Source organism: Miniopterus natalensis, chromosome 12, assembly GCF_054644295.1.
Source record: "Miniopterus natalensis isolate mMinNat1 chromosome 12, mMinNat1.hap1, whole genome shotgun sequence".
NCBI classification, from domain to species: domain Eukaryota; kingdom Metazoa; phylum Chordata; class Mammalia; order Chiroptera; family Miniopteridae; genus Miniopterus; species Miniopterus natalensis.
In genome coordinates, this window is record NC_142092.1 from 71,749,343 (window position 1) to 71,763,426 (window position 14,084).

Below are 14,084 nucleotides of genomic sequence, written 5' to 3' on the forward strand. Positions count from 1 at the left end.
TTGTCTTAATTTTTTGTTCAGTTAAAAACATATTTTCCAATTTCTTTTTAAAATCTTCTTTGAATCCTGAGTTGTACAGAAATGTGTTAGTTAGCTTCCAAATACTTGGGGATTTTCCAGATAGCTTTCTGTGATTGATTTCTAATTTAATTCCATTGTGGTCTGACTTGATTTTTTTCCATATTTTGTCTGACTTGATTTTCAAATTTATTGAGGCTGTTTTATGACTTAGAATATGGCCCACTTTGGTATCTGTGTACAATTGAAAAGAACATATGTTCCACTATGCAGGGTGGAGTGTTCTATAAATGTCAATTAGGTCTGAGTTGGTGGAGTGTTCTTACTGATTTTCTGCTTATCACATCTATCAATAATCAGTTTTTATGGCACGGCTGAATGTGTGAAGATAAAATATTTATCACAAGCTGGCTGTAGATAATCTTGACCACGGAACATTGACTGCATAGGCCGACTGACCCATCAGGCATATCTTTTAAGCTGTAATGCTCTGAGAAAGATTTTACCTCTGGGCAGCTATCTCATTTGCTTTGGAGTTTAAACAGCTAACAGAGCACATGACCCAGATCTTGCAACACACTCGTTGTAGCTGCTCGATTACAACCATATACTAATGAGCGCAAGGGTCACTCTGTGCAGTAAAAGAAAGATGGGTCAGGAATGAGAATCTTAGCATTCTGTTCTCATTCTGGTAAGTGATGATGACAATACTGGCTTCATATACACTATCTCATTTAACCCCCAACAGAGCTAGATGAATGTAGTACCATTGCGAACCCTTTTTATACACACAATAGGCTCAGAGAGGTTAAGTGACTTGCCTGAGCTCACACAGCTAGGATGGGACCCAAGTCCAGGCACATCCATGGTCTTCACCAATAAACAATTTGATGGGCTGAGTCACTTTCTTCCCTTCCTTGGGTCTTCCTTCAGCCCTAAAACGCTGGGCTTCTTTGATTCCTGCACCAGCCGGTGTTGCCCCCCTGAACGTGCAGCTTACAGCCAGCAACATGTGCGGTGGGGAAAGGGCCTGTGCGAGCAGCACGTGGCTGGAACAGCCAGACCCCGGCCCATCAGGAGCAAGCATAAGGCGCAGGCTGTGGCCACGGTGGACTGGCGGGGGAGCCACAGGCAGTAAGTACGACATGTTGATAAATGCTTTTGGACGGTGACACTGCTCCTACCATCTGGGGTGCTGGCCCCCACACAGTAGAGTCTGAGTACCACGCGGCTGCGACGTCTCAGAGATGATGTTTATTTCCAGAAGGCTCAAAAAGAAAAACGAAGACCCTACAGACAAGAGCCAGGGGCCAGCCAGTCAGATGCCTGCAGCCTGGGTGGGGAGGAAGAGCCAGGCCTGGATTCAGCTCAGAGCGACCATTGCCACTAGGTAAGCAGAGCTTGGCCCCGTGGGCCCCGGACAGGAGGGCCCGCTGGAGGCTTCAGGCTGTGCTGTCGAAGCACGTGGAGAGCCTTGCAACTTGATTTTAAGTTTCACTTCCCCATACTGGGGCACATGCTGGTTCCCTAAAATACGGTTCCCTAAAGCATGGTTCCCTAAAGCATGGTTCCCTAAAACATGAAGAATGAAACTGAAAAGCAAACATTCCAGACTTGAGAATTCTAAATGCTGACAATACTGGCTGGTGACAATTATGCTGTTCCGTCAGCTCACAGGGCCCCTTCTCTCGCTGCAGCCAGCGACTCAAAATTCGGCACGCCAGCCCTCCCTGCTTCCCCACTCCCTCCCTCCGGACCTTCTCGGCCAGCTGGAGAGCTGGGGACGGTGAGGTTGGCAAGGGGTGCGAGCCAGGCACTGGCTGTTCTCTTCTCGCCTGCAGGGATAGGAACCTGTAGACAGGACAGGGGATGCAGTTGGTCCTCTCCCTGGGGCGTCCTGCACCCTCCTGGGCCACATCTTCCAGCCTGAGGCCCTGCCCCTCCTCTGGGGGTCCTGGCCCTGAACTGAGTGCTGCTGCTCAGCTCTGGCACTGGGTGACAATACTGTGGGTGTGTCCTCAGGGCAGTGGGCACGGGCTCCTGTCCGCGTGGACTAAGCTGCTACAGCTCTGGTTCCTCTTTGTGCAGCCAGGGAAGTCACCTGTGAGCTGGCTGCGGCTGTGCCAGCCACTATCCTGCGCCCTGGGCATACCTGCCCTGTGAGCTGTGGCATCGTCCCGTTTTAGCTCGGGTCAGGTGGCATGATTGTTCCAGCCGGTAAGTGTTGGAGGACAGCCTTGTCCCTAGGTCTGCGTCCAGTCTGTGTTCGCTGCCCACTGTGAGCCACAGACAGTGGCTCCGGCCGCAAGCTAGCACTTCCCTAGGCAGGTGAGAGCCGGAGGCCCATGTCGCGAGGTCACAAGGGCCAGCCCCTGGGCCTGGCTGACGCTGGCCTTGCTGTGTGGCCCTGATGTGATGGGCTGGCTCCAAGCCCTTGAACCTTCTGTAACCACCCTACCCCGCCCCTTGCCATCTCCTGCTGGGGTCTGGCTTCTGAAGAAGTCATTCTAGGGGGGCATTTATTCCACGCTCCTGCCTCTTGCTGTCCTGGCGCCGCCAGGGGCTGAGGGGAGTGAAGGCCGACGTGGTCCCTGTCCTCATGGAGTTGCCCGCTGGGCGGGGGAGGCGCAGACGAGATGAACAAGCCAACCACCAATCCCATGAATAACCGACTGCGAGGCAGGGGCCCGCAGCAGAGCAGGCAGCCTGGGGAGGCGGCGGGCACGTGAGTGGTTTAGAGGCTGCGGGACGAGCAGGGGCACCCGAGGGAGCACTGGGTGAGGCCCAGGCTGGACAGGCCTGGCCTGCGGTTGGAGGGGGTGGGTCACCGGAGGGACAGAGCAAGCGCCTAGGGACTGGAGGGTGAGGTTAGAAGAGGGGCAGGAGAGGCAGGAGGGACTGGACGCGGGATCTGCAGGCCGTGGTGAGGGTCCCCTGGAGGGAGGCTGAGTCTGGGCGCGCCTGTCGCAGCCTCGAGGGGTGGGAAGCCCTTCAGCCTCTGCATCCCGGCACCAAGGAGAGGGCCCCTGGACAGTGCTGGAGGGACGCTGCGAGGGGAGGGGAGCTCCACCGCCCGCCCCACGCTGCCCGGCTCCTGCTGGCCCCTCCCGCACAAAGCCTCTCTCTTGGCAGCTGGTGGTGCAGGGCTGAAAACAATGTGGAGAATCTCCAGCCAGGGCTGTGGGATGGACGGGTTCTATTTATAAGCAGAGGGGCTGAACAATGGCGCAGTGGGTCTGCGGCCGGACCTCCTGGGAAACCTCAGCGCCAGGCCCCGGAAGACAAGCGGAGGAAGGAGGGGATCAGACACTGAGGGCGCGGAGCCAGCTGCTTCCTCCAGGATCCGACCCCTTCCCGGAAAGCCGGCAGCTCCGGCCCGCGCACGGTGCGGGCCACACGCTCAGCCCCTGCCCCTCCCTCCCAGGGCTGTGGTTTAGACAGACGATGACCACGGACGAGGCCGGAGCCAGCAGGAGGGGGCAAACAGCTACAGGACAGGCGGAAGGTCTGCTGTGGCCCACGACCAAGGTCAGCGCGTTTTCACAGGGCAGACAGGGCAGCTGTGTGGTTAGGGGCTCAGCGGTGCCCCAGGCGCAAGCGGCCAAGTATTTCTTCTAAAACGAATGACTATCTTGGGGGGTGGGGGTGGCATGGCCCGGGCTCCTGGCTCCACCAATGGCTGGCTCAAGACTCAGCAAACTGCCCCTCTCTCAGCCTCACCTTCTCACCTGAAGACCTGGGTTACGGGAACTGGCTCGTAGGCCGGATGTGAAAATGTCTGTGAACACTTAGGACAGGCAGTGTCTGGCACGAAGGGTCACCAGTGAGTTATCACAACATTACAATCGTATAATCGAACTGGGCGATTGAACAACGCGGGGGTCGGGGTGCCGACCAGCCGCCGTAGCTGAAGTCCGCCCTCCAGACACGCAGGTTCCCAGCCGAGAATAAGAAATTCGCCTGAGCTTACACAGCGTGAACTGCGCGGTCCACTGAAAGCCCCGTGGATGGCGCGTTCACACCCACGGCGCTCAAGGGCCGGCCGCGCGGGGAGGCCCGCGTCAGAAACCCGCAGGAAGCGAGCGGCCCGAGGGGCTGCCCCCGGCACGCGCTCCCAGGAGCCGGCGCCAGCAGAGGCTCGAGGTCGGGACAATTTGGAAACGGCTGCCTGCTTCGGGTTATTGATTTACAAGCACACAGGGAAATTAAAGACTCCAGAGTCTTCAATGAAGAGCTTTTAACTTTTGTTCCGTCTGTTCTTTCCCCAACTCACGTGACCAGGGAGCCCTTTGGTTTTGGCTCAGAATAAACTTCCCACAGGAAGCTCTGTGAGGACGGCCGGGGTTTAGGGGTAAAACAATCTCAGGCCGATTCCTCTGTCCACATGAGTGACGAAGGAACAGACAAATGGGGGGAGAACAGGAGGGAGGGACCCCGGCCCCGCCTTCGGCTCAGCAGGAAGGAGGAGGGTAAGAACCAGTGAACTCTTAGAGGTGCCAGCCGTCCCGAGACACTGGGGACGGGCGCCCACGAGCCAACGAAACGTGGGAGAAAAAGGAAGACTGGGGGCCAAGCTCGGCAGGACGGCAGGACGCAGACCCCCCCCCCCCCACGGTATTTTGTCACAAAGGACGAGCGGCTGACCGGAGGCGGCGTTCGGAGGCTGGCTGAGGGAAGGAGGTGGCCGCCTGTGCTCTCATGTATTTCTTTGAAAAGGTACCCAAAGAGCAGCTGAAATGAAACTTGGTGTCTGTCATTAACAATTTCAGGAAATCCCTTACCCAGGGTTAGCGGCAAAATAAGTATGTCCATGGAGTCGGACTCTCTTTCAGGTGCTGGGGTAACAGTCACAGCCACTGCGGTCAAAGGCTTTCTCAAGATGCAGTCAGGGACCACCTGCACTGGAATCACCCAGAAAGCTGATCGAAAACAGATTCGAGGGCCCAGCCCAGCTCTGCCGACTCAGAACCTAAAACTGAGCACGCCCGAGCGAGAGCATCAGTGACGCCCTCGCCACCGTGGCCGTTCACTCCGGACATGGGGCAACGCCCCGCAAGGCGAGGACCTACACGGCGGCAGGGGCTCTGCGTGCATCCCTCATCCTCACGCCGCCTGCAGGACTATGCTCCAGCCGCATGTCACCCGAGGGAAGGGCCTCCGGGCTGGAGGCCCAGCGCCTGGTTCTGGTCTGAGCGCTCATGAGGGGCGGGGCCCAGGGCAGGGGCACGGACCACGCCCCCCGAGACTCCCACCTAGAACTTCTCTCGCGGCTGAGACAGAGGCAAAACTGAAGTCCAGCAGCAGGCAGTCCCGGGCTGGGCGGGCGATGCCACAGGGACCGCCATCAGGTGCACCAGGACGCAGGGGGCACAAACCCGCCCATGGTACCACGTGAGTTCTTCCTGTCCCTGGGAAACCCTGTCCCTCCGCTGCCACTGGAAGCACTGATTGTAGACACACGTCTACATCTGGAAAAGCCAAGCAAAACAGGACCCTGCTCACTAAGCTGCCTCCCCTTCCTTCCTGCCTTTCCTGAGCTACACGGGAGCCACGGAAGACGCCAACTGTGCCTGCCGCCTACCACTGCAGCTGCTGCTACGAGCTGGGGGTGTGGGGCGGCCGCAGCCCCCTCAGCAGCTGTGGTCCCTTCTCACTGGGACTTGACCCTCACTCTCCCCAGTCCTGCCACTCTGCCCACCCCACTGGGAAGGGCTCATACCCCATGGGCTTCTCCCTGGCCAGGCTGGAGCCACTGCGCACACATCAGGGAGCTTGGGTTTCAGGGGCTGCATGCTGGCCACACTCTGAGATGACCCTGGCCACCTACCAGTGTAATCGGCCCCAAAAAAGGAGAGGAGTGGGGCTCACACGCCAGCACCGCATTCCTCGCTGCCGCCCGACTGCATGGTGGGCGTTATCTGGCCTTGCACAGCTGATATGGCCTCATGGAGATGCCACGTGCCACCTCAATGGGGGATTAAGGCAGAGAATTTGAGGTCAAGGGTTTAGGTGGAACCAGCTTCTATTTATAAAAACAAGCCTCTGGGGAAAAGAGACGGGCAGGAGACGGCTCAGTCTGCATGACAGTCTACAGGATGACACGCCAGGCACAAGTCACTAGTCACGTTGCTCCCTGGCAAACAAGGCCTCCGTCATGAGCTTTCCCATCAAAATTTGAGTTCCTCTGTCTCAAGATGGCCCTTGTGTATAGACTAAGCAGCTCTAGGTGACAGGAGCAGCCCATGCTTGGCTGTGTGTGTCTCAGGGACTGTCCCCTGCTCCACGGCTGTAAGGCCTTGTGGAGAACAGGTGGAGACAGGCTCTGCAGTTCCACAAGGACCAACAAAGGCACACGATGGACTCCTGAAGTCCACACTTGCTAAAGAGGCAGATGCTTGAGTTCATGGATGTGCGGATAGACCACACTCTTCTCATACACCCCACATTCCGAGCAGGGCTCCGGAAACACAGGGGTGCTGCATGAGACACTCCTGTGCAGATGAGCGGGAAAAGCCACTGACTCTACACCCAGTTCCAGTCCTGGGATCGAAGCCCACAGGACTGCGGCTGCGATGGGCACAACCGGCAGCCAGGATGCAGCACAGGGGCCTCGGTGAGGCCCACACAGACACTGTAAAACATTTCAACATACTTCCCAGTGGGAGAAAGTAAACAAGCTCCTTTTCCAACATCCCCTGCTAATGGACTGGCCGGAGTGCGGGCCTATGGGGGCCAGGCAGGTAACAGATCCCACCTATTCTGGATGCGAGGCAGCCCTCGTTCGTCAGCACCTGTCAAATCGCCAGCCTAAGAAATAATGTGCCCAGACGTGAAATATGGCACGACAGGCACCTCAGTAAGACAGATTCCAACCTCTCGCCAGCCTCGCCAACGCTTCAGTGTGGTGCGGGGAAGCAGCAGCATCTCCCTGACTCCTGGGTCTACCCGGGCGTTATCTGCACTGTGGTTAGCAGACAGTGGGCCAGGTATGGTCACCAATGCCACAGCTACAGCCCCTCTGAGACTCTGCTGACACCTGTGCGAATTTCTTCCCTGCCACCCAACCAAAGCTGGCACTAAAGGGCCTGATATCCAACAGCAACAATGACACAAAAGGGGGCAGGAGTTACTGCCTCAGAAAGGGGACGAGGGGGCCTCCCCCTCTGCGGAGCGCCTGGCCTGAGCGGACGGGAGGCGGGAGGCTGTGCGCCGACACCGTGCTCGCCCCTGGAGACGTCTGCTGGCCCAGGAGAGGCTGCGCCGGTTCCTCAGAGCCGCAGAAGCGAGGAGACCTCTGTCCTCGGCTGTGACGTGAAAAACCCACTTACATTCTGTACGCAAATGAACCAGTTTAATAGGGGTGGAGGGGGAACAACCAACATGAAATAAAAACCAAGAGCATCTGCGAGTTCTGTTTCTGCCTCTGGGCGCGCTACAAGAACGTCCACTTTACAGGGCTGCTTCCGTGCTTCTCGGTGACAAGGAGCTGAGGACGCAGCTGGTCACAGGAACCGAAAGGAGCACCGACACCCACTCAGCTTCTCCAGCCACCAAAGCCCTGGACAGACCTGCAAGGAAGCGCCGGGAGGCAGGTCAGCTTCAGCTTCCGGCTCGCAGCCGCCTGTGCTCCGGGTCAGGCTCGAGTGTCACCGTCAAGCAACTCTACACGTGAACACTGACGGTCAATAACAAGGCTCATGGCTGAAGCCAGTGGAAAGGATCTGGGTCCCGCCTTCCCGTCTCTGCTGATCGGAAGGCCCCTCCCTCTTGTGCTTGGCCCTGGAGAAGGCGGGCCCTGGAGGGCCCGGGCCCTCCCGCCACATCCCTGCCGAGACGCGCAAATCCAGAACCCCACACCCGCTGCAGAGCCCCCAAGCTTCCAGGACAGCTTTTAAAACAGGAAGAACGTACAAACAGAGCCAAAATTAGTAGTCCAGTATTTCCACACACCACACACTCTTCAACCCCATTTAATGACTCAAAATTGGGGATACTCACGAGTTGGATGAACCAAAGCTGAATCCTGGAAAAGATGAAAAGGGTGAAGTTACAACACAGACACTTGAAGGACGAAGGCGGGCCCCAGGCCAAGCCCCTCCCTCCATTCCCCATGAAACAGCTTCCCAAGGGCTCCCCTCCTCCCCCGCCGGGGCAGGCAGAGTCTGGTCCGGCCCCTCACGCTCAGCCCTCCCGACCACACGGACCCATTTCACTAGGGAAGTTCTTCTCCTTTCCCACCCACTTGCTTCCTCCTCTCCCTGAGGCCAGACAAGCAGGCCCTGGGCTTCTAGGCCTGGATCTGCTGCTCGCGCCTGGACCTTTGGGCAAGCTGGCCCCGTGGTGTTTGTCCTCATTTGTACAACAGTAACGAGGCCCAACCTCTGAGCCTCAGTGTGCCGCAAAGACAAAAACAAACCAGAAGCGCGGCTACCTGAGGAGCAGAGCCTGAAGTCTCTACGGGAGGGCTCTATGTCTTAGTTTTGGTTTGCTGGCTTGGATTTTTAAACCAAGATGAGTAAGATGACGATTATTGTGTGTTCTCAAGTCCTGAGAAATTTTGGTAAAAAATGGCACAGTGTTACAAGTCTAATTAAAATCTAAAGACATACTGTTCTCAAGCACTTTCAGCCTCTAAAATAGGGCACTGAACAGCCTGGTAAACATCATTCCTTCGACGAGGGAGGGGAAGAGGAAGGAGGAGCCTCTGTGAGGGGCTGTCTGCCTACCTCCGGTGCCTGATCCAAAGCCGGAAAACCCCCCGCTCTGGGTCCCGAACCCTGGGGTCTGCTGGGACAGCGACCCGAAGGTGGGTGCGTTCTGACTGGCGAGGGTGCCGAAGGACGTGGTGCTGCTGCTGCTTCCGAACCTGGGGGTGAGAAACCAGCGGGTCAGCGGGGCCAGGCTGCCCCTATGGCCCGAGAGCCTCAGGCGGCCTCCCTCGTCTTAGGCTGTATGACGCACACGACTGAGGGGACGGGCTTGGTTTGAACCAGCAGCCAGAGCCCAGAGCAGACCACCCCAGCTGAGAAGAAAAAGGACCGGACAACGTGGACTCCAGCTTGTCCAGGGTGCCACCTCGGTCCAACGTCTGGACACTCTAGGTCGCCTAGAAATTAAGCAGTGCTACATTTTTTTGCTCTTTCTGTCCCCCAATAATTCTTCAGTTTTATTCCACCATTTCAGCATCTCTCTCTTATCAACACTCCTGCCCCATTTATTCATCTGCTCTCTGGACCCTGACCGTCTACTTCTCACACTGAGGTGAGGTGTCGTCTACACGCAAGGCCAGCGTGAACCTATCCTTGTTGCCGTTTCCCCGCATGGTCCTGCAGGGCCTGCTCAATTCCACTCCCACCGTGGGCCTCTCACAAACAACACTGGGGACTCCTTGGATGTCTGTGGAGTCAGAGACCAGGGACCTAAACAGATTCACACTGGAATCTTGAGCTGGTCCTCATTAGCTCTGTTCCACCAATAGGACCTAAGCAGACAGCTGGGTGTCCTGTGGGAGGGCTATCCAAGGCAGGACATGGTACTTTGCTAAGTATCAAAGAAAACAGCTGGTTTCAAATAAGCCAACAAGCGCTCAAGATTCCCAGTCAGCACAAGCCTCCAGCGGCTGCAGGGCCCTGTGCTGGTGGACCGAGAGCTCGGGGCTGTAGGGCCCTGTGCTGGTAGAAAGGGGAGAGCTTGGGGCTGCAGGGCCCTGTGCTGGTGGACAGGGGAGAGCTCAGGGCTGCAGGGCTCTGTGTGGGTGGACAGGGGAGAGCTTGGGTCACCGGAACCTGCCCAGAACACTGGTGAAAGTCAGTCAGTTAAAAGCTGTCCTTAGCTTACATTGTTGGGGTTTCCTGGGGGAAACTTAAAGGACCCATTAGTCTCTTTGTGAAACCTGAGAAGCAACACACAGACTGGCTCACTTTCCCTGAAACTTGCCAACATTCTGCACCAGGTTCTTTGGTGGAGAGAGGGCAGGAGTAAGAACATAGTTTATTTCCAAGGTAGAGATGACATCACCACAGACTCATCCCCGGTGGCCTGACAATCCCCCCACTTCTGGCTTCCATGTCCTGAGCCAGTGCTGAGGGCAGGTGGCCTAAAAGACAGCCCCTTCAGACTCGGCACCTCGCTGAAAGAGGCACTCTGGCGTAATGACCACATGTTTTATTGGGATTTTATGGTACAGTGAAAGCTACTTTTTCCTTGGGGTTCTGGCAACCAGACTGAATTTCTGCAGCCTAGCATGGCGTTTTGAAGAGAAGGTGTGCACACGGCCGTAAGAGCAGCTTTGAGAGCTGAGTGGTCAATGAGACTCTCAATTGTACAGGGCCCAGTTAGCGTCTTGTGTGGATGCCAGCCCAGGGACCGGGGCCTGAATACTCTCTCCGGGGTTGGGCATGGAGGAGGGGACACAGGAGTGGCTTGCTCAGGGACAATGGTCTAACGCACAACAACCCAAGAGGAAAGAATCTGGGGAAAGCTGCTCAATCAGAATTTCCTGGCAGAAATGACCACACGAGGGGCAATCTTGGTTGTAAAGGAGCCACGGCAGGACTGTTTTTCTTCCTTTAACCAATTAGCCCAGAAGGAGAACAGGGGTCTGCTGACCAGTATCCTACACAGCAGGACGGTGACCCGGTTGCCGTCCCCTTATGTACTCGCCAGAGTCTGGCTTGGAAGAAATGAGCCTTCCTCCAGGAGTAGAGGAATCCTGGAGCCACTGTTTGCAGATTCTATGTGGGGGCACTCAGCTTATAGTCAAGAGCAGGGAAAACGCAAGAACCCCCTTTTCAAACCCAAAGTACCAGGCCCCAGCACTCCCCTCCCCAGGGGCTTACCCGAATCCTCCTGCGCTGGCAGCTGCAGTACCCTCTCCGAACACTTTGCCTCCCGTCGAGCCCAGAGGGCTTGTAAAGGCTGGGGCTGAACCGAATGCTGGCACCCCTCCAAACCCAGGGGATCCCCCAAAAGTAGGAGGGCTGCCAAACACTGGAGCAGCACCGAAGCCACCTGAGCAAAACAGAGGCAAACAAACAGAAACAGGGAGGAAGAGAGGAGGAGACAGGGAGAGAGAGAATGAGTAGTGAGAAACCAAGTCAGAGGAGGAAGAAAAAAAGGGAAAACACGTTAGAAATCCAAACCCGAAAAACTTAATGAAGGGCAACAACCCCACATCAGCAGCATGCGAATTAAATCCAAAGCACACAGCCACCAAGCTGCCCCCTCCCATTTGGGCAGAGCCGGGGGTCCCCTCGGGAGAGCCCCTCGGAATTCTAGGAACCTCACAGGCCCCATATTTGTCTGTGGGGTCCCCGGTCCCTCCCAGAGGTAAGCTGGGCCCATCAGCTCCAGTCTTATCAGATCAGGTCGCCACCCAGGGCCAACTTGGGGCATTTCGGTCCCTTCCCGGGCCGGCCGCACTGTTTTGAGACTCCTCACTGTAAAATCATCCTCAAAAACTCCACTTCCTGCCCAGCTGTCAAAGACGACAGGCGCCTATTATTACCACCCCACAGGCAGGGCACCAGGATGCGCGGGAACCCACAGCACATGGGAAGCGCCAAGCCCCCTCGGGGAGAGCCTGTGAACTGGGTTACAGCGGGATGGGGAGCCGCTCGGCGCTGGCGCCCAGCCAGGGGCGTTTTATTTATTTAAACTAACGGCTCTCCCGTCTCTCACCACAGTCTTTTTCTCTCTCTCTGTCCCGAAGAATTTTTAAAAATGCTTTCTCCCTGCGGTCAGACACTACTCCTCAATAAAAAAGCACACGGGTTTCTTCTCTGGAGGAAGGCTGCTGTACACGTGAGCAAAGCGGTCACCAGCTGCGAGTCCAAGGCTCCTCGCAGGCTCCCGGCCCTACTGCTCAGGTGAACGCAGGCTGGCAGGGCAGCCACCGCACAGAAAGGGTCAGGTGTGCCCAAGCAGCCGGCTCTGCCTGCCTGAGATGCCCAGCGGGCTGGAAGATGACCGTCCTTCCCTGACTGCCCCTCTGCTCCTGAAGAGGGTCCCCAAACCTTGAGACACTGTTCAAGTCACTCTAGGCTACCAGCAGAGACCCTCGGAGTCTGTTGAATGAAATGAACAAAATCGTGTAAGAAACGTGCTCTAAGGCGGAGCATTTCTCAAGATGAGTGTTGGCCTAGGAGCTACATGCTAAAGGGAACGAAGGCGGCTGAGGTGCGAGCAAGGCGCGACCAGCATGAGGGGACCAAGATGTTCTCTCGCCTCCTTCAGAAAGCGAAGGTAGAGTTGGCCAGGCGGCTCATCAGGAGCGGGACCCAGCCCGCGCCACCTGCGCAGGGGGAGGGTGGGCAGCCGCGGTCCCAGGGAGCTTATTTCACGGTGGGTTATTCTGCAGGGCCGTCCGCAGGGCCTGCACAGCCGGGACACTGCTTGCTGCGGCTCATGCTGGGCTAACGTTCTGTATTTTAAACCCCGAGTGACATCCCAGGCCATGACAACGGGGACTGCTGGGTCACAGACATAATGGACTGGAAAAGAGAAAGTGCTAAAAGGCTGGCAGCTGAATTATTCACGACCGACCGCAGGTCTCATTACACTGTCTTCCTAGGCACTCGGGCTCGAGCTGGTGCCTGGTGCTGCACGTTAGTCTTCTGGGGGGAAGGTGAGTGAAAAGTGAGAAGCCACGACACAGAAGGTACCCGGGGCAGAGGAGAGGAGGCCTCACACTCCCCCCCACATTCATACACACACACACTCACACACTCCCCCGCACACTCTCCCCCCCCACATTCATTCACACACACACTCACACACTCCCCCCGCACACTCTCCCCCCCCACATTCATTCACACACACACTCACACACTCCCCCCGCACACTCTCACCCCCCCACATTCATTCACACACACACACTCACACACTCCCCCGCACACTCTCACCCCCCCACATTCATTCACACACACACTCACACACTCCCCCGCACACTCTCACCCCCCCACATTCATTCACACACACACTCACACACTCCCCCCGCACACTCTCACTCCCACACATACACTCACCCACTCGCTCCCACACAAATACTCATACTCTCACACTCCCCCCCACTCACACTCCCACACAAACATTCTCACACTCACTCCCACACACATATACTCTCACACATTCCCCCCCACTCACTCCCACACAAATAGACTCACACACGCCCCCCCCACCCCATGCTCCGAACAGGCCCGGGTCCCAGCTAAGTGAAACAGGAGGAGGGCGATCACTCTGGCCTTATTTCTGGAGACAGGCAACTTGCGTGGTTCGATTTTATTAGGTGCCACACTTTCATGCCTTTCCTCTGAAGAAACAGCACACTAAAACCAACAGCACTAGAGCACCTGACTGACCCGGGCCCTCCCGCGCCGGGTGCTGTATCAGTCACTTGAACCCCCCAACACACCTGGGGCCCTACCTCACCGTGAGCACGAGGCCCTGCGGGCATGGCCCTTTTCTACGTCTAGAGAGGGGGTGAGGGTGGAGCTGGGATTGGAACAAGGGCCAAGTGACTCAAAAGAGCACCCACCATCTAAGTGTTACCTGTCCCCCTTCCCTCTCCCACTGCCACAGAGCGGAGGGGGGACCCCAGCGGGGAGGCGGGAGCACGCTCACTCCCAGGCTGCCCCCTCCTTTTTCTCCTGCCGCCTTAGTTCTCAGGAGGGTGGCTTTCCCCCACCCGCTTCCACCCTTTCAGTTGCTAGTTCATTTGCCTCATGTATTTGCCAGGCAGCTTTCCCTGTTCGAGTTCTCAGACTAGGTTGTTTCATGGGGGCAAAAACTCAAATAGAAAAAATACACCTGAAGGGAGGTACATTTTCTTTAAGATTGAAAAATTAAAAGCATCTGATTCTCCATCACTCGGGACCTGATCCCAGGATAAGGGACAACATATAAGAAAAACGCACAAGTCAAAAAAAATAGCATCAAGTTCCTTAAAAACAGTCTTGACAATGAATGAACTAAAGTTTCTTAGTCAAATATTATTTGCCTTGTTAATGAGAAACGAGAGCTGTAGCTCTTTTATTTTACATCACTTACTGGCAGGAAGGTTGGGGCAA

General features: G+C 56.5%; 1 protein-coding gene across 2 annotated transcripts in view; it reads right to left on the minus strand.

Moving 5' to 3' along the window:
* Positions 1-7,347: 7,347 nt before the first annotated feature.
* Positions 7,348-14,084, minus strand: part of NUP214 (nucleoporin 214) — a 72,424-nt gene continuing 65,687 nt past the window's right edge. Inside the window, exons 33-38 of one of the 2 annotated variants that reach the window (XM_087823012.1) lie at positions 13,211-13,327; positions 11,226-11,241; positions 10,857-11,036; positions 8,745-8,884; positions 8,017-8,041; positions 7,348-7,586 (exon numbers count right to left, since the gene is read on the minus strand). In XM_087823012.1, coding sequence (XP_087679138.1) covers positions 7,553-7,586; positions 8,017-8,041; positions 8,745-8,884; positions 10,857-11,036; positions 11,226-11,241; positions 13,211-13,327 — 512 coding nt within the window. In that variant the 3' untranslated portion in view covers positions 7,348-7,552. The remainder of the gene's footprint in view (positions 7,587-8,016; positions 8,042-8,744; positions 8,885-10,856; positions 11,037-11,225; positions 11,242-13,210; positions 13,328-14,084) is intronic. The other variant, XM_016196610.2, reaches the window with a different exon arrangement.